This window comes from Callithrix jacchus, chromosome 17 (assembly GCF_049354715.1).
Source record: "Callithrix jacchus isolate 240 chromosome 17, calJac240_pri, whole genome shotgun sequence".
Lineage (NCBI taxonomy): Eukaryota > Metazoa > Chordata > Mammalia > Primates > Cebidae > Callithrix > Callithrix jacchus.
This window is the reverse complement of record NC_133518.1, coordinates 55090748-55117350: the sequence shown is the minus strand read 5'-3', so window position 1 is coordinate 55117350 and position 26603 is coordinate 55090748. Positions and strand designations below refer to the sequence as shown.

At 45.6% G+C, this 26603-nt stretch overlaps 2 protein-coding genes across 13 annotated transcripts in view; one reads left to right on the top strand and one right to left on the bottom strand.

Moving 5' to 3' along the window:
- The window catches only part of RFTN1 (raftlin, lipid raft linker 1), a 209361-nt gene extending 187730 nt beyond the window's left edge, over window positions 1–21631 (top strand). For all 7 annotated transcript variants that reach the window (XM_035277855.2, XM_035277857.2, XM_035277859.3 and 4 more), the window contains exons 8-10: window positions 10559–10662; window positions 14226–14307; window positions 20254–21631. In XM_035277855.2, coding sequence (XP_035133746.2) covers window positions 10559–10662; window positions 14226–14307; window positions 20254–20658 — 591 coding nt within the window. In that variant the 3' untranslated portion in view covers window positions 20659–21631. The remainder of the gene's footprint in view (window positions 1–10558; window positions 10663–14225; window positions 14308–20253) is intronic.
- Window positions 6091–26603, bottom strand: part of OXNAD1 (oxidoreductase NAD binding domain containing 1) — a 73949-nt gene continuing 53436 nt past the window's right edge. For 3 of the 6 annotated variants that reach the window (XR_013528663.1, XR_001907905.4, XM_008983875.5), the window contains one exon: window positions 13482–18115. The gene's annotated coding sequence lies outside the window, so the exon portion shown is untranslated. Of the gene's footprint in view, window positions 8285–13481; window positions 18116–26603 lie in introns of those variants that run through there. The other 3 variants (XM_008983874.5, XM_078354322.1, XM_054246947.2) reach the window with 2 other exon arrangements.

Sequence of the window (26603 nt, the reverse complement as noted above, 5' to 3'; positions counted from 1 at the left end):
ATCTCTCACATGTCTGCTACTTGGTGGAGCCACGGGTCTCTCATCATCCGAAGGCCAGCCTGGGTGTGTAAAGTCTCGGAACTGAAGCTTTTTATGCACTACATGTATTTTCCTCTGCCTCCTTTACTGCATCTAAGAACTAAGCGTTTAAAAAAAAAATTATTCTCTTTGAACGTTATGAAAGCCAAAGTTGTCTAAAATGAGAAGACTGCTCTCTTAGACTCTATTATGTTGGCCTAATTACATATCAGCAAAATGTTTTTCTGGGGCATTGTGTGTAAAACAAAGGCGAAAACAACATCTCTAGCTGGCCAGCGTGCTGTCCCCTCCTCCTGCGGAGGCCTGGGGAGGCTGAGGGTGAGGAAGGCTGGCTCCACTGGCTGCAGAGGGCTTTGCTCTTTCTCCACAGAGCAGCAGGTCGCCCCTTCCCCTCTCCCTCCCTCCACCTCACCTCCATGGGCTCCACCAATGGGAACCATGTGCTTGTTCTCCCCACCCATAGACTGGGATCTCCTGGGGCAGAAGAGGCTTCCCAAGTGGTCAGCACAGAGCCAGGATGGCTGACTGGAGATTCATGAATGAACAGTGGTCCCAGGCATAGCCCTGCCCAAAGCATCCTGAGGACCACATGGAGTTTCCTGCAACAGCGCCACACCCCTGTGTTCCAGCATCAGCTTTCCACTTGTTAGGTGAAGTGGCCCTTCTTTCTGGCTTGGCATTCCCCTCTGTCCCGCCTCTGGTTCTCCACTTTCCATGGCCATATGAAAGCAGGACCCCTGCCCTTATTGAGTGCCGCTGTGGCCAGCATGTGCTGAGCAGGGCCCAGGCAGCCCTGAGAACGTGCCGGCATGCTCTGCCTCTTCTGAACTAGCAGCTGTCACTTGACCTTGCCGTCAGCCACTTCCCTCCTGCGGAGTCCCGCCTGTGGCCTTCCCAGACCTCACCATCCATCCAGAGACAGTTTCCAGGCTTCTTGTGACTTGCCCTCCTGAGATATTTGATGGTATGATCAAATTCCCTTCTTCTTTTCTTTTTTTTTCCTTCAACTTTTAAGTTCCAGGGTACAAGTGCCTTATGTGCAGGTTTGTGACATGGGTAAACTTATGCCATGGTGGTTTGCTGTGCAGATCGGGCCATCACCTGGGTATTGAACCCAGCATCCGTTAGCTATTCTTCCTGATGCTCTCCCTCTCCCCGCCCCCCCGACAGGTCCCATGTGTGTTGTTCCCTACCATGTGTCCACATGTGTTTTCATCATTCAGCTCTCTCACTTATAAGTGAGAACATGTGCTGTTTGAGTTTCTGTTCCTGTGTTAGTTTGCTTAGGATAACAGCTTCCAGTTCCATCCATGTCCCACAAAGAACATGATTTGTTCCTTTTTATGGCTGCATAGTATTATGGACTGAATAAAGAAAATGTGGTACAAAGTCCCTTCTTAAGTCTGTTTCCCACGCTGGATTGTCCAAGGACTGATTCCTTCTCACTCAGCCTGTGTTTTCATTCATCTTCTGCTCACCTCCCCACAAGGGAATCCAGCCCTCAGCCAACCTCATCCCTCCAGGAGGTTTCGCCTATGCTGTGTCTGTCAACACCTCCAAGTGTTTATCCCCATCCTAACCTGTTCCTGGCCCTGAGCTGCAGATCCGTTTCCTGTTGCTACTGCAACAAATCACAGACTGAGTGACTTAAAACAACTCAAGTGTATTGTCCTACATTTGTTGAGGTCAGAAGTCTGAAATGAGTATTAAGGGGCTAAAATCAATGTGTTGACAGGACCACATTTTTGGTGGAGACTTTTAGGAGAGAATCTGTTACTTACCGTTGCCAGCTTCTAGAAGCTGTCCATGTTCCTTGGCTCATGGCCCCCTCCCTGCATCACTCCAGCCTCTGCTGCTGCCATCACATCCCCTCCCCTGACTCTGGCCTTCCTGCCTGTCCCTTGTAAGGGCCCCTGTGATTACACAGGGCACACCTGGATAATCCTGGCTAAACTCTCCATCTCAAGGTCCTTAGCGTAATCACATCGGCCACATCCCTTTTACCATGTTAAGGGAACATTTTCACAGGCTCCTGGGATTAGGTTGTGGAAATCTTTGGGGCCATTATTCTGTCTACCACAGGCTGTTTCATTTAGCTGCCTCCTGGACATCTCCATGGGTTCCTCAAACTCAGTGTGTCTAGAATAGAATTCGTTCCCTCATTGTCCCTCCTTGTCCCGTATGCCTCGGCTCAGCACATGAGCAGCCATTGCCCAGTTCTCTAAGCTGTTGTCTGGGTGAAACATAATGTTAAACACAAATCCAGCACTGATGGGCACTTGAGTAGTCTCCAGTGTCTTGCTATTGCAGACAGCTATCCAGTGAATATCTTTGTGCATTTCTCTTTTTTAATATGTAGGACAAATTCCCAGAAGTGAGATTGTTGGTCAAAGGGTAAATGTGTTTGTAATTTTGAAAGATACTGTAAAATTGTTCTCTAGGAGGGTTGAATCAATGAGCCCTTCCACTAGCAGTGTACAAGAACGTGTGCTTCCCACAGCCTTGGCAACAAAGCAGGTGGCCTAACTTGTGAATTTTTAACAGTTCAATAGGTGAAAAAATAGTATCTCAGGGTAGTTTTAATTAGCATTTCTCTCATGAGAGTCTGCATTTTTCTCATGCGCTTAATGGGTGTTGGAATTTTCTCTTCTTTTCTTTTTGAGATGGAGTTTCGCTCTTGTTACCCAGGCTGGAGTGTAATGGCGTGATCTCGGCTCACCGCAACCTCCGCCTCCTGGGTTCAAGGAATTCTCCTGCCTCAGCCTCCTGAGTAGCTGGGATTACAGGCACAGACCACCATGCCCAGCTAATTTTTGTATTTTTAGTAGAGACGGGGTCTCACCATGTTGACCAGGATGGTCTCGATCTTTTGACCTCGTGATCCACTCGCCTCGGCCTCCCAAAGTGCTGGGATTACAGGGGTGAGCCATCGCGCCCCGCCTGGAATTTTCTCTTCTGTGATCTCTCTTCTTATCTTTGTCCCTTTTAAAATTTGGATTGCTGGATTTTTTCTTTTCAATTTTTAGAAGCCCTTTTTTGTCTGTAATATGAGCTGCAAAATTTTTCCATTTTGTCATTTGTCTTTTATATCATACATACGAGTTTTTATGTAATCAAATTTGTCATTTTTATTTTTTGGTTTCTGGATTCTAGGTTATTTAGAAAGGCCTTCCAGTGTTGCCTTTAAACATTAAAATAATAACATTTTATTAAATGAGGGGGATTGGACACAGGCATCTATTTCTTTTCTGAAAAATCCCAGTGAAATGAAACTAAAGGAATGATATAATTAGATAGATAGAGGCAATTCTCAGATTCTATATTTGCAAATTCATCTGCTTACTAAAATGTTTTGTGACCCCTAAATCAATACAAATGGCATTTTGTGGTCATTCGCAAACATGTGCAGAAGAGCGAAAATTTTGACTTGCCTGACGTGCACGTTTCTAGCTAAGGTCGAACAAGGTGATACTGCGCCTGGTTTCAATGTTCATACTAAAAACAAGTGTCCTTCTTGCGGTCCACATAGTGCCACGTTTTTCACATTTTTGTGCTTTTTGTTGGCGATTTAGCTGTTAAAAATAGCCGCTGAGCATAAAGTACTGTCTAGGGTTTTTAAGTGCGGGAATGCTATGATGTGCTTACAATGAAAATACCAGTGGTGGGTAAGGTTTGTCCAGGCAGGAGTTATAGTACTGCTGGCTGCAAGCTCAATGTGCATGAATCAACACTATCTATTAAACAAGGTTATGTATTGATCAGTTTACAAAAATGTTGCAACCAGAGGCTTGCAAGACCCTAACCCTGGATTTCTCTTATGAGCAATGGTTCAATATTCACTAATGCCCTATTAAAAATGACTTTACAGAACATAGCTACCAAGAATAATGAGGTTCAATTGTAGGTAGGCAGGTAGGTAGGTAGGTAGGTAGGTAGATAGATAGATGCCCACAAAAACAAAAAGATTAGAAGAAGATAAAGTAGAAAATGAATGATTTCAATGAATTTTTAGAAGATGAAAAGTTGATAGAGGAATCTAATTCATTTAGCAAAATGGAGGAAGCTACAACCTGGACAAGAAGGGTGCCATTTGTCTCTTGCAGAACCCCAGAAAAACTGTGATTTTCAAAGCACAAATCACCATGGGATGGGAGGTTGGGGGATGTGAACTGCAGAGCTGAAAAACAGGGCATTGGTTTAAAGTCCTAACATGGTGCAGTGAGATCTCTAGCCTCCCCATCTCTCTCTCATGCAACCTGGGCACTGTAGAGATATTGCAGGGATTAGAAGAAAGTACTTAATAAGATAAAGTAAATGTATCCGTGAAACAAAAACGAGATGCTATTTAAAAAGAAGCAATCAAAGGATAAGAAAGAACGTTTAGATCTTAAAAATAGGGCAGCAAAAAATTTAAAAACATAACGAGTGGGAAGACAAAATGAAGGAAATCTCTCAGAAAGCAAAATTAAAAGAGTAAGAAAATTGTGAAGGAAGATAATAAAATTAAAACATCTAGCCGGGCACCGTGGTTCATGCCTGTAATCTCAGAACTTTGGGAGGCCAAGGTGGGCGGATCACCTGAGGTCGGGAGTTTGAGAGCAGCCTGACCAACATGGAGAAACCCTGTCTCTACTAACAATACAAAATTTGCTGAGCATAGTGGCACATGCCTGGAATCCCAGCTGCTCAGGAGGCTGAGACAGGAGAATCACTGAAACCTGGGAGGCAGAGGTTGCAGTGAGCCAAGATTGCACCATTGCACTCTAGCCTGGGCAACAAGAGGGACACTCTGTCTCAAAAACAAAACAAAACAAAACAAAAAACAATCTATCACACATATTGATTAATACCAGGTCCAGGAAAAAAGAAGAAAAGAAGATAGAAAATGATGTGGAGAAATGTTATCAAAGGGTGGTGGGAACACTTTGCAGAACCAAAGGACAAGATTCAGATTGCAAGGCCATTGGGTGAACAAGCCTTTGAGGGAAAAAAGACCCACACCCAAGAACGTTGTCATGAAATTCTGGAACTTCTAGGGGAGAAAAAAAAAAAATCCTAAAACTTTTCAAAGCAATATAAGAGGTTATGTTAAAGTATTAGTAATCACAATAGATTATCTCAATAGCATTGCTGACATCTAGAAGCTACTAGAGGAATACTTTGAAAAGTTTGATGGATAAATCAATATCAGCCCAGACTTCTGTACCTAATTTGTTAATTAAAAGCATTTTTAGAAATGCATGGATTCAGATGACTTCTAGGGCATTGTTGCCTAGAGAGTCACTAGAGGATGTGCTCCAGCAAAATGAGGAGGAAACCAAAAAAAGAGAACATACCAGCCATAGACACTAATTTAGGAAGAACTCAGGGATGGAAAGCAACCAGACCAGATTGGAGCAAGGGTTTAGAAATGATGTCTCCAGTGGGGAAAAAAAAGGGAAGTAATGTATTTAGGCACATGGAATATTTATTGATGGGCATTAAATAGAGATACTGCAACATGTGGGATAAATTACTGATGGGTTCATACACAACCAGGAAGATGAAAAAAAAATTGAGGTAATAGTTAACTCCAGGAAAAATAAAGGGTCATATAAAAAAGAAGGCATGGGCCGGGCGTGGTGGCTCAAGACTGTAATCCCAGCACTTTGGGAGGCTGAGGCGGGTGGATCATGAGGTCAAGAGATCGAGACCATCCTGGTCAACATGGTGAAACCCCGTCTCTATTAAAGATGCAAAAAAAATTAGCTGGGCACGGTGGTGTGTGCCTGTAATCCCAGCTACTCAAGAGGCTGAGGCAGGAGAATTGCCTGAACCCAGAAGGCAGAGGTTGCAGTGAGCCGAGGTCATGCCATTGCACTCCAGCCTGGGTAACAAAAGCGAAACTCCGTCTCAAAAAAAAAAAAAAAGAAGGCATGGTCATAATGCATTATTTGACTCAGCATTGAGCAATATTTGCAAAATTGTGGTAACACAAACACTGACTTTTGATTTACTTTAAATTGCAAAATAACCATTTGGAACACAAAGAAAATGGAAATAAGAAATATATATGGCAGCACTAAACCTTTATTTCCCGTGGTAGAAGATTAAGATACTTAAAATTGATAAGTAAAGTAAGAGTAGCATAAGCACACCCTGCCAGTAATTTGTGGGCATTAGTGTTGTGGTAGCAATTTTACAAAAAATGCAGAACAGTTTTTTGCAGGACTGTTCCTTATGTACCCTGATTGATGAAGGGCAAGGGCTCAGTCCCGTGGATGTCAGGAACAGAGGCAAACTGTTCCCAGTCACTGTTTTCAGGTGCTTCAGACGTGGTCTCAAGCAACTTTCAGACAAGGGAAATCAAATTCCTTTTCATTTACAATCATGTATAAAGAGCAAAATATTTTCTTTCAAACTTCTTTTCTCCCAGATTGTGTCCACAGGATGAAACACAGGAGAAAAGAAGAGCACACTGACATTCAGAATACAGACTTTCTCACTGGACCAATTTATGAATTCCTAATTATTTCCCTGCATAGAGGATCTTTAAATATGATCAACTGACAAATGCATTTCTTAGTAAACTCTACGTTCTGTTGTCCTAATTTTTGGAGGGTAAAGAAAGGTTGTGTAGGATGCCTGTTTCTTCAGTTGATTTGCAACCACTGGAGAAATTATAGGGAACAAAGGAAAAAAGAGCCATAAATACAAATGAATTCCTTTTATACCAGTTGAAAAACCACAGGACACGCTCCATTTTTTAACACTCCAGGTGTGATCGGAGATTACGTATCCACCACAGGAGAGTGGAGAGTTAATTAAAATTTTTGCTCCTACTCAGAGAAAGAAATGTCTTTTTGTTTGATAAGCAGGCTGGCTTTTGAGTGCTGTTGGTGCTTTCTTCTCTCCTCACTGGAGTGTCGCAAAAAAGCAGATCAAAGAGTGCCTTCCATCCGGTTATGTTTCCTACCACCTTTCTTAGCTAATGGACTTAAAAGCGTCTTTCACTGACAGGCTCATCTTGTATTTTAGAAATGCCATCTCCTTACTATATTGATAATACGCAAACAGGCTTTGATAGATGCTTACCGAAAACCGCATTTAACATTAATTAAGCCAAGACCATCCCAAATAGTTGGAGTGGGAGAGTCTGGCAGAGTGCAACATCTCGCCCCTACCTTTTGTATTTAGCTTGTCAACTCACCATGTGATGGCCAGAAATTAACACGTGAGATTGAACCCTCAGCTCTCTCAAGCAGGGTTAGAGAGAGCTGAGGGTTCAGGCTCATGTGTTTTCCCTTTTACTTTTGGTCTTTATGATTCTGCACCCTCTGGCTGACACCTCCTACCCTGGGGGGAAAAATGTTTGGGAGCAATCCTGCCGTTTTTTTTCTTTAAGAGTGACAAAATGAAATAAAACAGAGCAAAACGGAAGCGTTCGTGGTCTAAGCAGGAGGGTCGGGCGGCAGCAGGGGTTGTTCATTGTCTCGCAGCTCTGGGTGCCTGCCGAGAAAACCCAGCCCGGGATGCAGCCACCAATAAAAGGACTCCATTCTGCCACTCAGGGCTTTGTGAGGCGCCAAAGCTTGTCCTGGTTGCCATGGCTACTGTCTGATTGTGGCGGGTTTGTCATAGTGCTTGATAAAGTGGGAAGGTTATTCTTGATAGGCCCAAGTAATCATAACCTCCCAAAGCTTGAGAGTATGGACTTAAAATTGTTTTTCCTCCTCTCTCTTTTAAACTGGGAATCTGGGGATGGGGGCAGGGGTTCTCAGGGTAAAGCAACCCCAGGGCTCCTTCAGCAGGTGGTGAGCGTGGTACCCAGCAGGAGGAATACTGGCTGTGCTGGTCTGGAAGGGAGGCATGCGTGTGCCCAGAGACCAGGCAGAAAGGATGATCACAACTGCTGGGCCATCTCTGGCCTGATAGGGCCTTCAGGGAAGGGACCAGAATGGTGTTCTCTCCTGGCCCCTCCTGTAAATGGATTATCCCCGTACCTCTCTCTCCTCTGCTCCCTTCGCTCCTCCCTTCCTCCTTCCCCCTTCCCCCCTCCCCCCTTGCCCCTTCCTTTACTGAGTTTCCTCTTTCCCTTTCCCCTTCTCCCCTTCTGCCTGTCTCAGTCCACTCGTGCTGCTGTAACAGGATACCTGAGATTGGACAATTCATAAAGGACAGACATTTCTTGGCTCCTGGTCCTGGAGGCTGGGAAGTCCAAGGTCAAGGGCCTAGCATCTTGTGAGGGCCTTCTTGCTGCGTCATCCTGTGGCAGAAGGGCAGAGAAGTGGGGAGACAGCAAGAGACTGAACTCGTAGCCTCAAGCCCTTTGCTTGAGTTGGCATTAATCCATTCACAAGGGTTGAACTCTCCTGACCTAAACACCTCCCACGAGGACCCACCATCCAGTGTCACTGCATGGGGGATTAAGTTGTCAACACATGGAAGCTTTCTGGGGGACACATCCAAACCTCAGCACTTTCCTTCTTTTCTCCCCTTGCTCCATCCGTTCCCTTGTGTTGCAGCAGAATTTCTAATAGAGCTGATCCTTTAAAAATACATTTTTTTCCGCACATGGAGAATAATGGGAAAAGTTAGATTTGAGGCAACAGCTGATAGATTCTGGCCACAGAATTACAGACTTTTCTTTTGCCAGAAGAGACCTACACGATCACCTAGGCGGTGGTTCTCAGACCTAGCTGCATCAGGACTACTGGGAAGGGCTTTTTAAAACACAGATTATGGGCCCCTACTCCCAGAGTTCCTGATTCATCAGGTCTGGAATGGGGCCCCGAGAATCTGGGCTTGTCACAAGTTCCCAGGTGATGCTGCTGCTGACTCGGGGTCCATGCTTTGGGAACCACTGACATAGGCCAGCACCCATTTTACACAGCTGAGGAAACTGAGGCTGAGTGATAAATTAATCACCAGGGGTCCAGGTGACGTGGTAGCCACTGTGGAGCCGGTATCCAGTTATAGAAGCTTTAAAAGCCATTTGAGGAGATGGGACAGGTTGTTCCCTGCTCTCCCTTCCATCCCCCTCGCCCAGAGCAGCCAGATGAGCTGGTTCTCTTCCCAAACGGCTGCCAGCAGTATAGCCACTCACCATGCGTGGCCGCCCTCTGAGTGGAGCACTCCAGACCACAGTCACACGCACTGCCTCTGAGTTAAGCCGACCACAGACCTTGGAATTCTAGGCCTGGCTTTACTTTCTAATTTGTACATGCCCGGGAAGCCTGCTTTGACTGTGGCTGGGATCTCTCCCACCTCTGCTGGCATTCAAAGTCTCATGGCCCTGCCAGTGAGCCCTTAGGTTTTGTAGTTCCTCACCTGTTTGTGCTGTTGCCTCTGTTAGCCAGTGACCTCCAGGGGCCAGGACCATGCCTCTGCACCCACCACGGCTCTAGAGTACTTGCTAAATGAACTATGTGGGCATACAAGGTGGAAAGAATCTGGATACACATGTGAGATTTTCAGAAGCCAATACAAGAAGCCAAACTAGAAGGGATGGGGAGTCCAGTTACACAGGGGGCAGGGGTGAGGGCTACACCTTCAGTGTTAGTGAGGGGCCTGGAGGAACAAATGAGGCCTGTTGCAGTGAGAACGCCCCCAGCAGTGAAAGCCAGTGCAGGGGCCTCACATCTCTCCCTGGGCTAGCAGGGAGCTGAGTTTTTAAATTCAAAGACAAATATTAGTTAACCCAGATCCTAATTTGAAATAAAACATGGCAGGCCAGGTGTGGTGGCTCACGCCTGTAATCACAGCACTTTGGGAGGCTGAGGTAGGCAGATCACGAGGTCAAGAGATCGAGACCATCCTGGCTAGCATGGTGAAACCCCATCTCTACTAAAAAAATACAAAAATTAGCTGGGTATGGCGGCGTGCGCCTGTAGCCCCAGCTATTCAGGAGGCTGAGGCAGGAGAATCTCATGGGGCGGAGGTTGCAGTGAACTTGAGATTTCACCACTGCATTCCAGCCTAGCAACAGAAAAAAAAATGGCAGGATTCATTCATCCCTGCATGGAAGGGCACATAACATAGGCAAAGTGGCTTCTGTGTGTGCATACACGCGTGCATGTGCATGTGCACGTGTGGGTTGCTACTGTGGCTGGATGCAAACAACAAGTTGGCCATTTGTCAAATGTATGTTAACTCCCCACAACACACTCTGAACTCATCCAGAGCAGCACGTGTACTTATACTGGATACTTCTCAGAGGTGAGACAATTATGCTTCATCAGTGAAACTCACAGGAGGCTATTTGTCCAGACAAGAATAAAACAAAATTAATGGATTAATCTTTTGGCTGTAATTCCCTGCCGACGTCACAGGCTGAATTGGGGCCCAGCAAAAAATCCCCTGTTGGCCGTTTGACTCCAAACTTTTAAAGTCAGCAAGCACTGGAGCAGGAACCTCTGAGCAGCCGCGCACCGCCACCTCGTTTCTGCTTTGCTGGATTGGCAGATGGAATAGTCCCCTCTCATTGCTTGGGACTTGGCTCGTGGCAGCAGTGGCACTAATGCTGGCCTTGTTCCCCCAGGGTGTCGAGGTGCAGACAGACTACGTGCCCCTGGTGAACTCGCTGGCGGCCTACGGCTGGCAGCTCACCTGTGTGCTACCGACTCCCGTCGTCAAGACTACCAGGTAATAATCACAGTAATCGTTAGGATTCTATTGAACACTTACTCTGTACTAGTGATCACTGTTCCTAATGAGCACCTCATGTCTATAATTATTTAATCCTGTGCAAGAGGCTAGTAGTTACGTGAACTTTCCCACTGGGAAGCAGCAGAGCCAGAATTTTGCATTCTTAACCACCATCACCCAGAGAATTCCCCTGCACCCCATTTCCCACATGGGGGGCCCTGTGAGTCATTACTGCCCAGCATGTCAAAGATGAGCCACCCAGACTGAGGGGGCCCAGAGCCTCTAATGCAAAAGAAATCCAGGTCCTACTACGTGCCTTGTGCTAGGCTAGGTAGGCACTTTACACATAAAAATTCAGTCCTCAAAAAGAAAAGAAAAATCCTATGAGGTAGCACTGTATTATTATAAACCCATTTGACAGCTGAGGAAAGTGTAGCCAGGAAGGTTGAGGGACTTGCCCAAGATCATGGCACTGGTCAGTAGCACCACAAAGGGACTGTGAAGACCCGCCCTTCGGGCCTTGTGTGGCATTCCTTCCACATTCATGGTCATTTGTTCACCCTCAGTTCTGCTCGCCTGCCTTGAGCCCAGTCCTACCAACCAGAAAAGGCCCTCCAGCTATATGCTGGGCTTACTATCCAGTTTAGTCCTCCTCACCGTCCTGTGGGGTTGCAAGCATGGGTATGATTCCCATTTTGCAGGTGAGGAAACTGAGGCTGGGGAGGCTTGGTCACATACTTAAGGCTATATAACCAGCTAAGTGGCAGAAACTGGGCCTAGAACCTCAGCCCACTTCTCCTGGAGCAGGCCGCCTCTCTGCTGACGAGAGGAGCAGGGAGACCCCTCCTGTGGCCCCCAGAGCTCCGCCTTCTCCAAGCCCTGCGGCAGTCACCACTGGATAGTGACAGACAGCATGAGGAAAGGCTGGTGACCAGGGTGATTGAGAGTACAGAATCATGGTGACAGTCGATGTCTTTCCCGGTCCTTCCTCTGGCTCACCGGGCTCCTCAGGTTCCGCGCTGGGTCACAGTGGGTCAGCGCACCAGGGGGAGCTAGTCTGTGGCCACTTTTGAGCCCCTTGGCCACTGGGAACCATCATATTCTTTCTTAGCCAAGACTTCAACAGGCACAAGGCAGTGAAGTGGTATAGAAAGAACCCTGGATTTGGGGCCTAAAGATTTGAACCCAAGTCTTCAGTCTGCCACTTACCAACTATGTCATGTTGATCAAGTTACATAGCTTCTCTGAGTCAGTTTCCCGGTCAGTTTCCAGATGATAAGACTCACAATAAGAATGTATTTGAATGTGAAGGCCCAGCTGGTTCTGAGCCATCTAAGCCCAGGGGCTTGGGACAGGTCTGTCTCAGATCTTCACACCCGCTAAATAATACTTCCTAATCCTCCACCTCCCTGTTCCTTAAACAACCACTTGTGGTGGAATTTGGCGAGTTTGTGGGGACACCGAGGCAGGTGGATCACCTGAGGTCAGGAGTTCAAGACCAGCCTGGCCAACATGGTAAAACCCTAATAACATAAAAATTAGCTGGACATGGTGACACATGCCTGTAATCCAAGCTACTCTGGAGGCTGAGGCAGGAGAATTGCTTGAACCCAGGAGACAGAGGTTGCAATGAGCCAAGATCACACCACTGTACTCCAACCTAAGCGACAAGGGCAAAACTCCATCTCAAAAAGGAAAGAAAAGAAAAAAGTGCATGGAACTGGGCAGATTTCTGTTTGAATCCTCACTGTGTGATCTCCAGCCTGCTCTTGAGCTAAGCCTTTCTTTCCTTCTATAAAAGTGGGAGTAGGATTCCCTGGAGCACTGAGGTGAAGCTTAAATGAGCCATTATGTGTGAAATCACCCAGCCCAGCCGCTAGCACAAAATAGGTGTGGAGCAAATATTATTCCTCTCCCTCCTTTTTCTTAAGAGACTTTGCAGCTGAATGCAGTAATATGTAAAGACATTTACAAAACAGAGATTTAAGAAATGCAAATTAAAACCACAATGAGATAGAGCCTCACACTGATTGGGATGGCTATTATCAAAAAGACAAAAGATAAGTGTTAGCAAGGGTATAGAGAAGAGAACCTTTGTACATTCTTGGTGGGATTGTAAATTAATATCGCCATTATGGAAAAGAGTACAGAGGTTTCTCAGAAAACTAAAGATAGACCCAGCACACGATCCAGCAATCCCACTTCTAGGTATGTATCCAAAGGAACTGAAGTCAGTATGCTGAAGAGGGGTCTGCATTTCCATGACCTTGCAGCTTTATTCACAACACTAAGAAACGGAAGCAGCTTAGGTGTCCCTCGTCAGACAAACGGATAAAGAAAATGTGGGGTATATACGCAATGGAATACTATTCAGCATTGGTGGGTGGGGGGGGGGACATTCTGTTACTTGTGACAAGGATGAGCCTGGAAGACATCATGCTAAGTGAAATAAGCCAGGCACAGAATGACATACTTTATAATCTTTCTCATATGTGGAATCTAAAAAAGTTGAACTCATAGAAGTGGAGAGTAGAGTCGTGTTGACCAGAGGTTGGGGAGTGGGGCGATGGGCAAAGGAGAGAGATTGATCAAAGGGTACAAAGTTTCAGCCAGACAGGAGGAATAAGCTTTGGCCATCTATTGCATGGAATGCTGGCTGTTATAAACAATAGTGCCTTGCATAATTTACAATTGCTAAAAGAGTAGCTTCTAAATGTTTTCACCATAAAAAATGCTACGTATGCGAGGTGATGGATTTGTTAAGTAGCCTGATTTGACCAGTCCACATTGCAAACATATATCAAAACATCACATTCTACTCCATAAATATACAATTATTATTTGTGAATTAAAAATAAAATACAAAATCATCAGAAGGGTGAAGCAGGGGAAAAAAAAAACAGTGATCTTCTTTACAGTATTTCTATCTCTAAAGGCAGCTCTGGGGTCTTGCCTTCTGGGAAGAGAATATTCACTATATTATAAGATACAAGCTGCCCCTCCCTCACCTGCTTTACTCTTGTGAGCCAGAGCTAGTTAACAGGCACAGCCTTGGGGGGCGCTCCTGGCGCTGCACAGTCTTTGGTGTGCCTCCAGGAGCCATGCATGGCTGAGACCCTGGGTGCAGCCATGCCCTCTGCCCACTGTCCTGTAGCAGCTGGAAGGCTGAGCTCATCACCCAGGTTCTTACCTACCTGGCCATCATTACCAGAGATAGATTTGGAAGAGGCCCCCGCTCCTTTGAGATCCACTGAACCAGCCAACGTGTCCTCATTTGGCCAAGATACTGTTACTTCCCACTAAGGGAATGGGCGTGTCTAGCTAGGAAGCTGACTTTGTAGGGATACCCAAAAAGCTTGTGTTGGGCATCTGAGGTAGCCCCTTGGAAGCAGGGTTGGATGGCCTGGGCGTGGGAGAGTAGAGCAGGTGTCTCTCGACTCCGAACCTGTCATAGTCCCGGAGTGGTCTGCTGTGAAGAAGTTAGGGATGGCAATATCTGCATCAGGTTTTGGGTTCCTCCAAGGCATAAACTGGCTCATTCTCAGCTCTGTGTGTTACAGGGAGGGGAGTGTATCCACCAAGCAGATTGTCTTTCTTCAGAGACCGTGTCTACCTCAGAAAATCAAGAAGAAAGAATCGAAGGTAAGAGACTTTGATGGCCTTCCTAGGTTTTCCTCAGCAGGGTTTCATCTTCAGTGGATTTTCTGCAGCATTTGAGGGGACAGGCTACGCCAGCTTCCAAGGACTCCCAGAGCCCCTGGCAACCCGAATCACATCTCAGGCTGCTAAAACGGGACAGCTGAGGGGCTGGAGGGCCTTGTCTGCCATTGTCCTGTTGGGAAGGCCAGAAGGATGGAGGAGAGAGGCTCTTCAGGAAGCTCCCGCCTGCCAGATAGCATCACTAGGATGAAAAGAAGGGCATGAAGTCAGCTGCAGTCTGACCATGGGGTGGGGATGGTTCGAGCTCATGGCCAGCTTCTCTGTATCTTAATCTCATTTCCAGCTAGTTGGAGCCCTGGCCTGCCTTGTTAGATTCCTCAGGACCTTGGAAGTGTGCTGATCTGGGCAGAGACCCTGCCAGAATCCCTTCTTGACAGGCCTAGACCCAAAGGCCTCTGATGGCAGACAGGGGCTAGCCATAGCCTCTGGCAGCAAGTCCAGGCCAGGCTGTCCTCAGAGATCCCCAGGGCCCTTTTCTGTCTCTGGACTCCGCATGAACTACCCCAGAAACACAGTTCCACAGAGACTGGCCTTCTCAAGTCTTCTCTGTGATTCCTGAAGGTGAGCACAAGGGTTATACCAGGTGCAAGTGTCAGCAACCCTTGTGCCAGATGATTCCGATGCTTCCCACCCGCACTGAGCAGCCTGTGGTGCTTTTCCTGAGGACGTTTCACCAGTTGCTTGGGAAGAGGCTGGTGACTTGAGTGAACCCACCAAAACCTGAGTCAAGTGTCACCTGGATCCAGCTCACTGCACCTTTGATGGCTGAGGCCACGTTCTCAGCACAGCCTCCCTGACCTGCTCAGCTCCTCACTCTTGCCATCACCCCTGTATTCCTGACACTTGGTTCCTCATGTTCTTTGGACACAGAGCCCTGGGGCAGGAACATGAAGCAAATGAACAGATTGCAGCAGCCCCTCACCAGCCAAAAACTCCAGGGGGAGCCCGCTTGTGGAAGGAATGCCAAGGCAATGGTGACTTGAAGCCAGATGGGCTGAAGTGTGGAGGAAGGTCTTTCTCCAGGATCTGAGGGTGTAATGTGACAGGTGACGGTGCAGTGGACCAGAAGGCAGCTGCCGGCCCACCAACAACCACCAGGACCAGGCAGCCACTGGCTGGAAGATGGATCAGCTGCAGAGCGCTCTCAGTTTCAGCTCAGCCACAGGCTCACGGGGACTGCATGCATTCAGCAAGTGTGGCATTCAACATGCAGTGCACACGAGGGCCCCTGACAGACACTGCTGCAGCCTTAGAGGGAGATGGTGCCACCTTTGCCTAACAGGTTCCTGGTTGTGGGGCACACAGATTCCAAAGGAGAGACATGTGGGTGGATGCTGGTATGAAGGTCATGGCATCGCACGGAGGGGGACAGTCAGTGGAAACTTGAGCAGGCAGGGAGATTTTAGAGGTAAATTTGTAAAAGCCGTTATAATAATGTAGAATTGCCTTTCCTCCAGGAAAATTCAGAGAGGATGGGACCTACTGTTTTTTCAGTCAGTAAAAACTTCTAATCCCAATCAGCTGTACTTACCTGCGTAGATGGCTTTCTCTTTCCATGTACCTAATTATTTCCTGCCTCATTCTAAGACCAGAGGTGGCTGGTGTGGAGCACTTGTTCTACGTGAGACTCTCTGGGTCATCTTACAGATGGGAGTACCCCAGAGAGCGGGCTGGGAAGCTAGACTCCCTGGAAGAATCTTCTGCACTGGGTGTCCCCTCCTCACTGCTCAGCCAACATGGGGCAGCATCCTCCTCCCACAGGCCTGTGTACCTGGTGACCGTGAGTCACTCCATCCAGTCTTCCGCATGCCTGAGCTCTTGCAGCCTTGACGCTGGGACCACCCCCACTCCTTGAAGCACCTTTTCTCTTGGTTCTTTCCCACCTCATTCTCCTGGTTTGCCACTAAGTTCCTTGGGGTTCACACCCAGCCCCATTTTCTTCCTTCACTCTTGCCTTCCTAAACCTCCTTCACCACCTCTGTGCCAGTGACCATTCCGTCTGTACTTTCAGCCCTCACTGTGCCCCAAGACTCTGGCTCCATCCATCCTGTGGCTCACTCAAGCTAAGAGCAAGCCCATGACTCTCCCCCTCCCCATACCTGGCCCACTGGGCCCACTGCACCTATCTAAAGGAATGCACCCATTCCTTAGGGGCTGTCCCTGCTGACGCTCCCTTCTCCTTCCCCTGTATTCAGTCTATCCTTAAGACTCATCTGTGTTAGGTCCCAGAGGCTCTGGAATCCCTCCACCTCTCTCTACCATCACTCGCTTTGGCTGCTCCAATCTCATAACAGATCTCCCCTTCAAATAGGTTCTCTATTCAGAGCCAAAGTGATCTGTTAAAAAGGCAACTTGAATCCTGTCATCCCACTGCTCAAAGGAGTTCTGAAGTTTTGTAGGACTCTGAAGACAAAGACGGAAGTCAGCACCGTGGCCCTCAAGACCCCAAGGGACCTGGCCCCTCTTACTTCCTCTGTCAGCCTCCCATTCTCTGTAGCCTCCAGCTCCTCTGTGTCCCCTCTGCCAAGGACTCTCCTCCTTTCTAGCTCCACTCAAGCATCCTTTTCTCAGGACAGTGCTGTCTCCTTTTACACCAAAGCAGGCTTCTTTGTACCACACTGGGAAAGACCCGTGCTCCTCTCCTTCAGAGCTCTCCTCTGGGCTTTTAGTTATTTGTGATCATTATTTCATCCTTTCCAGGCAGAGCCAGACATAATCTCCACAAGAGCAAAGACCTTTTTCCTGTGTTGTGTACCCAGTACCCAGATTTTAGTTGGTGCTCAACAGATATTTGTTAAATCAATGAATGAGTAATCAACTCCTGAGCAAGGACATACATATATCCAGCATTTAAACGTAAGAAATTGCAAGATTGGCACACTGAGGATGTGGCACACTTAGTCTTCTCTTAATCAGCAACATGGACAGAATTTTCTAATCAAGACTTTTCAGCATTTGAAAGAAACCTCTGTTTATGTGCATGTGATTTTCAAACCAAATATTAAACTCCTTCAAAAGGAATAGTGACTTCTACAATTCAGGGGAAGCCTTCCTTCCAGCCACACTAAATAACGGGTAGTTTTTAAAATGTGCAAATTAAACCCATTGGCCCCTGATGACATTGAACTCTGGACACACACTACTGTGACGTGAAGGATTTTTTTTCCTTTTAGACAGTTACTCTGAATTGGGTGGCTAGTTGGATTTGGTGACGCACCCAACTGCCACAGATGCTCTGGCTTGGGAAGGCCCCAACTCAGTGCAGCCTGTTTTACCTGAAGCTTGCTGGTTAAGCTCAGAGACTCCCCAGGTCCTGCTCAAAACATGGAGTCCATTCCCCAGGCTAGATTGCGTGCCTTTAAGTGGTGTGGATGTTAGACCTAATCTCAGAGGCTCTACTGAAATCTGGCATAGTCCGGGCCTCCTCTTGCTTTCTGAGACGCCTCCTTTTTGAATTGTTGGGCTCTGAAACAGTTTTTGTTGTTTGCTTTCCACTGTCCGTGTTCTCCTTTTATATTATATTAGATCAACAAGATCTTCTATAGGAAACTGGATATGGCCAGGCATCCAGAGGAAACTATGCAAGTTCTGTTGTTTATTTAGCAAGAGCAGCCCCTGAGAAGGTCTAGCATGTGATGGAAATGTCTTCAGTAGTACACAGCACAACAGCAGAGGGCGCTATTCACATCAAATACCATGTAAACAGGGCCTGGAGGTGAGCACCACCGTCCTGGAGGTAGAGACAACCATTTTAGAGATGAGTAACTTGAAATTAGATTCATAACCTGCCTAAGGACTGACAGCTAACAAGTGCCAGCGCTAGGATTTGAACCCATACTATAATGCTTTGATATTTTAGCACCTAGGGCCTGTTAGCCAAAACAATCACCACTTTATTGGCAGCAGTAAAACTTCCTCTGACTTTTCTGAGAGCCGACTGCCTCTCGGAATACTATATTATGCAGGTAGGCTTAACTGATCTTTTTCTAAAAACATGTCAAATGTTATAAAATGTGAAGAGGCTCTGACTGTTTTGGAACATCCATTTAAAAAAAGACAGATTCTTACATTTGGGCTGGAATAAAATGCAGTGTCAGCTGCCTAGCACAGGGCAGCAGTTATGAACCATAGCATGGTGCCCGGAAGCTACAGAGCCTTGGTGGAGGCAGCCACGGTCATGCTGAGGGCCGTAACCTGCGGCCTCCTGCGGTGGGTCTGGAGCCTCAGGATGCCTGCCTGGCAGGCCTGGCTGAAGTAGGAGATAGGTCTGAGACACCACCTAGCTTACAGAGCAACTCCATTATTGGGATCCTCATAGTTTGGGTGGAAAAAGCTGCACCCATCTCCTAGGGGAGGTCTGTCAGCTATAGTATGAGACATTCCAAGATCGAAGGAGAAACCCATCCAACATTGGAAGTGAACTAATTCGGGGATTTGGGGGAGTACAGGGTGGGAAAGGACCAGATAATGTTAAATTCTAACCTCAACATGTATTTCACTCACGTTTCTCTACTTCAATGGAACATTCCGTTACCATTCTTATCGGAAAAAAGTGTTAAATCCAAAAATCCTATATTAAATCTCAGAATTCTGTGTTGAGGCAAATGTTTTATTTGAGGAAATAGATCTCTACCGTGGAAAACTGCAAAAATGGCAGATTTTAAAACATTTACATAGCACATTTTTGGTTTTTCCTAGCAAAGTGCTCAGAATTATTTACAACATGGTGAAGCCTTAAGAAATCATTTCCCACTGATGGTGCAACTGCATTCTTGGGCTCCCCTCCCTAGCCCAGCAAGAAATCATAGGAACCGAAAGTGCCTCTTTTCTTTCAATTGTAGAGTATCTAAGATTTAAGTGCATACTGGGAGAAACCAGTGTGATGCAACTGAAGCCCAAGGAAGTGGCCGTGGTGGGAACTTAAAACTAAAACCTTGTGTGCACTCTAGGTCACTGAGATGAGAAATTCAGGTTGAGAAACTTGGCCAGTGAGTGGCAGAGCTGGGGCTCCCTTGGGTGGTCTTGCTCCAGAGATTTGATGAGACCCCGGTTGTTGCCCAACTCTATTACTGGCCGTGTAACCTTGGGACTCTGAGCCTCTGACTTCCCTGTCACACGGGGAAATGCTTGGCTGCAGGCTGGGCCCCTTGAGAAGCAGCCACTGAGATTTGGATGAAGTTTTTAGAGGGAGTTACCTTAGGAACACTTGCTAGTACAGGAGTGGGCAGAGGGTGAATTTGGGCTGTGATGCAGTCACAATCCCCCAGGTTGGCTTGGAGCTGGGATGGCGTTTGAGTTGTCCCAGATTGGGACCAGGAAATGGGTTGTTGAATCCTACCTGGACAGTCATTGGCTGTAAGTTGCCCTGGTGTGACCTTCTGTGAGGCAGTGGTCAGCAAAGGGCTATCATCCTAGCTGGGGAGTGGGCCTGTCAGTGCTGCAGGGGATCTGAGTGGTGCAGCACAGTGTCTGCCCCATGGTCTGGGCCCTGCCTTGCTCAGGTAACGTGGTGAGAGAATGCCAGCCCCATGCCTGGTAATCCACAGCCTGCTCAGAATGGAAATGAGTAGCTGCAGCCCTGACTTATTGGGAGTATAGAGCCATTCAAAAGAAACACTCCTCTGCCCTTCCAGAACCTGAAATCTACATCTAAAATACACATCCTACAAGGCAGGGGGAAGGCTCTTGGTGGGGGTGTGATGTGACTGGGTGTGATTCAAGTTTGCTGCCTGTACTGCTTGGCTGGAGGATTCTGGGAATTGCACTTCTCACTTAGACATGGTGTGGGTATGAATGCAAACAAGACTTCGGGTGAAGCTCTGGGTTCCCAGAGGCTTGTTGTTTATGCCCGTCTTCTCTGATTTCTAGTTTCAGTGGCGATTCTCCAGAGAAGAAATGCACAACAGGCAGATGAGGAAATCAAAAGGTAAACTCAGTGCCAGAGACAAACAACAAGCAGAAGAAAATGAGAAGAATTTAGAAGACCAGTCTTCCAAAGCTGGAGACATGGGAAACTGTGTTTCGGGACAGCAGCAGGAGGGTGGAGTCTCCGAGAAGATGAAGGGCCTTGTCCAAGAGAATAAGGGAGAACAGCTGACCCCTGATGGCCGGCTGTGTGGGGTGGGTGTGGAGGGCGAGGCTGTGCAGAACGGTCCTGCTGGCCACAGCAGGGCCCCAGTTGGGGGCTGCACTGGGCGTTCCGATCCTGGAAAGGATGTCAGGGATGGGGATACTGAGGAAGTCGGAGAGCTTGGTATGGCTGAAGAAAACTGAGTGTCGTGCAACTTGTGCTAAAACTAGATGAGCTGCCAAACCCAAGGCATGTTGCCAACAGCTGGTTTGGGGGCTGGTTTCCCTGGTGTTGTGTGTTAACCTACCCTTTGGCTTGGCTTGACTTCTCCTTGTGAGCTCACCTGAGCCCTCCCAGGGCCAGGTTCCTGACAGTGTTGGTTTTTGCACATCTATTGGAAAGGTGTCATTAATGACCCCGTGTGAGAATGCAGGTCAAGTTATTTCTTCTAGACCTCAGGGCTGGAGGCCCAGTCCTGGCTCCAACACTCCTCCTGCCGGAGGGTCTGAACCATCCAGTGCCTGTCTGCCCCATAGGGACTCCGGGGAGCATTCAGGTCAAATCCATGGACACCTTGGGCTACAAACCAAGGCTGGTTGTTCATCCCTTACCCTGTGGGGGCAGTGTCCCTCTCCTGCAGCTAATTGATGACTTTACAGAGCCCTGTCAGCTGCCCTCCTCCACCTAAACCCCTTAGACCCTCCTGCTTTGGCAAAGAAAATGATATGGGGGAGGGGAGGTGCTCAGCTTCCCAGCTTTTCTCAAAGTAGTCCTATAGATACTGGTAATCTGGAAATGAAGAAGTGATTCTGTGTCTGCACCTGCTCTTGCAGAATGTTCAAGGAAGGATTCTGTGTTAGTATTAATGCCAAAAAGTTGTTTTTAAAGGTTTTGTATTCAGCACATCATATGAACACACATTACTTCTGTCATTTCAGGGCACTGGGACTGGCTGCTGCCCTTGCTATGTGCTATTTTAATCAGTGTAATATTGGTCAAGTTGTTACCCATGTATGCTGTGTCGATCATGTGTTTCTATCGTCCAGAAAGTATTAAGGCTGTAAGTAGATACAACTGGCCAACGTTGGAGAGAGAATGCCGATTTTCTTGACCAAAACAACAGCCTTTCTCCTCTTGTTTAGTTACTTACAGCAATAAATCATCTATGAGTTAGTGCACTGTGAGGAGTGTTTATCGTGTCGCTATGAAAAGTCCTGGCCTGATGTCCAAAGGACTCCAGCCCACACCCCCCATTCACTCTTAAAAGTTTCTAACTTCTGGCAGCACGATGATGTGGAGGAGGAAGACAAAATTCCCATGGAAAGCTGCAGAGCCAGCGAAGCTTGCTGTGCTTTCTCATCACCTGTGGAACGAGATGGCAAGTGGAACTCGGATGCCACCAGGTAAGGGGTACAGCCACCTGCCATTTCTGGGATGGTGGAGAAAAATACCTTTTGAAAATAAACACCTCCCATCGATGTATTAACATTGTTTCCAAACTTTTAAGTAAATTATTTAATAAGGCAAGTCTTTTCCCTTTGCAAGTTTACTAAAATAAAACACATTTGTAATCTATTTTTATAAAGCAGAATGTAAAACCTTTGACAGCCACATTCATGTAGTTGTTTCTTCTTGACCCACTCCCCACCCAACCCTCAGGGCTTAAAAAGGTTGAAGGCCCTGTTCAAAGAGAAGACAACTATTTTTTAATGACATTTGCCACAACTGTTTTTAATATCCATACAGCATTTTAATAAAAACTACCTCTTGGCATGTATATCATATATATATATAAATTATATATATATATATGAGATATATATATAATTTATATATATATATGAGATATATATATATATATATATGAGATATATATATATATATATATATATATATATATATATATATATAAACTCTTGGACTTCTGGGGTCCAAGTGCAGAATGTGCAGGTTTCTTACACAGGTATACACGTGCCATGGCAATCTGCTTCATCTATCACCCCATCAAAAACATCAGGTATTTTTCCTAATGCTATCCCTTCCCTATCCCCTGCTCTCCCTCTCCTAGTCCCCCGCCCCCAACAGGACCCAGTGTGTGATGTTCCCCTCCCTGTGCCATGTGTTCTCATTGTTCAACACCCACTTTTGAGTGTTTGGCTTTCTATTGTGTCCGTTTGCTGAGAATGATGGTTTTCAGCTTTATCCATGTCCCTGCAAAGGACCTGAACTCATCCTTTTTTTATGGCTGCATAGTATTCCATGGTGTCTATGTGCTACATTTTCTTTATCCAGTCTATCACTGATGGGCATTTGGGTTAGTTCCAAGTCTTTGCTATTGTGAACAGTGCTGCAATAAATATACATATGCATGTGTCTTTATAATAGAATGATTTATAGTCGTTTGGGTATATACCCAGTAATGGGATTACTGGGTCAAATGGTATTTCTACTTTTAGATCCTTAAGGAATCGCAACACTGTCTTCCACAATGGTTGAACTAATTTACACTCCCACCAACAGTGTAAAAGCATTCCTATTTCTCCACATCCTCTCCAGCATATGTTGTATCCTGATTTTTTCATGATTGCCTAGCTTCTAACTGGCATGATATGGTATCTCAATGTGGTTTTGATTTGCATTTCTCTAATGACAAGTGATGATGAGCTTTTTTTCGTATGTTGTTGGCTGCATAAATGTCTTGTTTTGTGAAGTGTCTGTTCAAATCCTTCACCCACTTTTTGATGGGTGGTTTTTTCCTTGTAAATTTAAGTTCTTTGTAGAGTCTGGATATTAGCCCTTTGTCAGATGAATGACGGCAAAATGTCTTTCCCATTCTGTTGGTTGCTTGTTCACTCTGATGATAGTTTTTTTTGCTGGGCAGAAGCTCTTTAGTTTAATTAGATTCCATTTGTCTATTTTGATTGTGTTGCCATTGCTTTTGGTGTTTCAATCATTAAGTCCTTGCCCATGCCTATGTCCTGAATGGTATTGCCTAGGTTTTCTTCTAGGTCGTTTACAGTGTTAGGCCTTATGTTTAAATCTTTAATCCATCTGGAGTTAATTTTTGTATAAGGTGTAAGGAAGGGATCCAGTTTCAGCTTTCTGCACATGGCTAGCCAGTTTTTCCAACACCATTTCTTAAATAGGGAATCCTTTCCCCATTGCTTTTGTCAGGTTTGTCAGAGATCAGATGGTTGTAGATATGTGGCATTACTTCTGAGGCCCCTGTTCTGTTCCACTGGTCTGTATCTCAATAGCATACTGTTTTGATTACTGTAGTCTTATAGTATAGTTTGAAGTCAGGTAGCGTGATGTCTCCAGCTTTCTTTTTTGCTTAGGATTGTCTTGGCTATGCGGGCTCTTCTTTGGTTCCATATGAAGTTTAAGGTGGTTTTTTCCAATTCTGTGAATAAAGTCAGTGGTAGCTTGATGGGGATAGCATGGAATCTATAAATTACTATGGCCAGTATGGCCATTTTCACGATATTGATTCTTCCTAACCATGAGCATGGAATGTTTTTTTCCACCTGTTTATGTCCTCTTATTTCCCTGAGCAGTGGTTTGTAGTTCTCCTTGAAGAGATCCTTCACATCCCTTGTTAATTGTATTACTATTTTATTCTCTTTGTAGCAATTATAAACGGGAGTTGACTTATGACATGGCTCTCTGTTCTTAGTGTATAGGAATGGTTGTGGTTTCTGCACAATGATTGTGTATCCTGAGACTTTGCTGAAGTTGCTAATCAGTTTAAGGAGATTCTGGGCTTAGACAATGGGGTCTTGTAAATATACAATTATGTTATCTGCAAATAGAGACAATCTGACTTCTTTTCCTAACTGAATTCTTTTCCCTTTATTTCTTTTTCTTGCCTGATTGCCCTGGCCAGAACTTCCAATACTATGTTGAATAGGAGTGGTGAGAGAAGGTATCCTGCTCTTTTGTCAGTTTCCAATGGGAATGCTTCCAGTGTTTGCCCATTCAGTAGGATATTGGCTGTGGGTTTGTCATAAATAGCTCTTATTGTTTTGAGATAAGTTCCATCAATAACTAGTTTGAAAGTTTTTAGCATAAAGGGCTGCTGAATTTTGTCAAACACCTCTGCATCTATGGAGATAATCAAGTGGTTTTTGTCTTTGGTTCTGTTTATGTGATGGATTACATTTACAGATTTGCTTATGTTGTACCAGTCTTGCATCCCAGGGATGAAGCCAACTTGATTATGATGAATAAATAAGCTTTTTGATGTGCTGTTGGATTCGGTTTGCCAGTATTTATGGAGGATTTTCACATCAATGTTCATCATGAATATTGGTCTTATTGTGTCACTGCCAGGTTTTGGTATCAGGATGATGTTGGTCTCATAAAATGAGTTAGGGAGTATTCCCTCTTTTTGTATTGTTTGGAATAGTTTCTAAAGGAATGGTAGCATCTCCTCTTTGTATGTCTGTTAGAAGTAGAAGCCTGTCTGGTCCTGGGCTTTTTTTAGTTGGTAGGCTAACTGTGGCCTCAATTTCAGACCTTGTTATTGGTCTATTCAGAGACTCAACTTTTTCCTGGTTTAGTCTTGGGAGGGTTTAAGTGTCCAGATTTTATCCATTTCTTCTAGATTTACTGGTCTATTTGCATAGAGGTGTTTGTAGTAATCTCTGATGGTACTTTGTATTTCTGTGGGACCAGTGGTGATATCCACTTTATCATTTTTTATTGCATCTACTTTATTTTTTTCTCTTTTTTTCTTTATTAGTCTGGCTAGTGGTCTATTTTGTTGGTCTTAAAAAAAAAAAAAAACCAGCTCCTGGAGTCACTGATTTCTTTGAAGGTTTTCTCATGTCTCCATCTCCTTTAGTTCTGCTCCAATCTTAGTTATTTCTTGTCTTCTGCTAGCTTTTGAATTTGTTTGATCTTGCTCCTCTAGTTCTTTTAATTGTGACATTAGGGTGTCGACTGTACATCTTTCCTCACTTCTCTTATAGGCATTTAGTGCTATAAATTTCCCTCTAGACACTGCTTTAAATGTGTCGCAGAGATTCTGGTACGTTGTGTCTTCATTCTCATTGGTTTTGAAGAACATCTTTATTTCTGCCTTCATTATTTATCCAGTAGTCATTCAGGAGCAGGTTGTTTAGTTTCCATGTAGTTGTGGAGTTTTGAGTGAGTTTCTTAATCCTGAGTTCTAATTTGATTGCACTGTGGTCCGAGAGACTGTTATGATTTCCATTCTTTTGCATTTGCTAAGGAGTGTTCTACCTCCAACTATGTAGTCAATTTTAGAATAAGTGTGATGTGGTGCTGAGAAGAATGTATATTCTTTGGATTTGGGGTGGAGAGTTCTGTAGATGTCTAGTAGGTCTGCTTGGTCCAGATCTGAGTTCAAGGGATATCTTTGTTAATTTTCTGTCTCGTTGATCAGTCCATAATTGACAGTGGGGTGTTAAGTCTCCCACTATTATTGTGTGGGAGTCTAAGTCTCTTTCTTATTTTTCTATTTTTTTTTTTTGAGACGGAGTTTCGCTCTTGTTGCCCAGGCTGGAGTGCAATGGCGCAATCTCGGCTTACCGCAACCTCCACCTCCTGGGTTCAGGCAATTCTCCTGCCTCAGCCTCCCGAGTAGCTGGGATTACAGGTACGTGCCACCATGCCTAGCTAATTTTTTGTATTTTTAGTAGAGACAGGGTTTCACCATGTTGACCAGGATGGTCTCGATCTTTTGACCTCGTGATCCACCCACCTCGGCCTCCCAAAGTGCTGGGATTACAGGCTTGAGCCACCGCGCCCGGCCTAAGTCTCTTTCTAGGTCATTAATAACTTGCTTTATGTATCTGGGTGCTCCTGTATTGGGTGCATATATATTTAGGACAGTCAGCTCTTCTTGTTGCATTGATACCTTTACCATTATGTAATGCCCTTGTCTCTTGATCTTTGTTGGTTTACCTGTTTTATCAGATACTAGGATTGCAACCCCTGCTTTTATTCCCCCCCCCTTTTTTTTTTTGCTCTCCATTTGCTCAGTAAATCTTCCTCCATTCCTTTGAGCCTATGTGTGTCTTTGCACATGAGACAGCTCTCCTAAATACAGCACACTGATGGGTCTTGACCCTTTATCCAATTTGCCAGTCTGTGTCTTTTGATTGGGGAATTTAACACATTT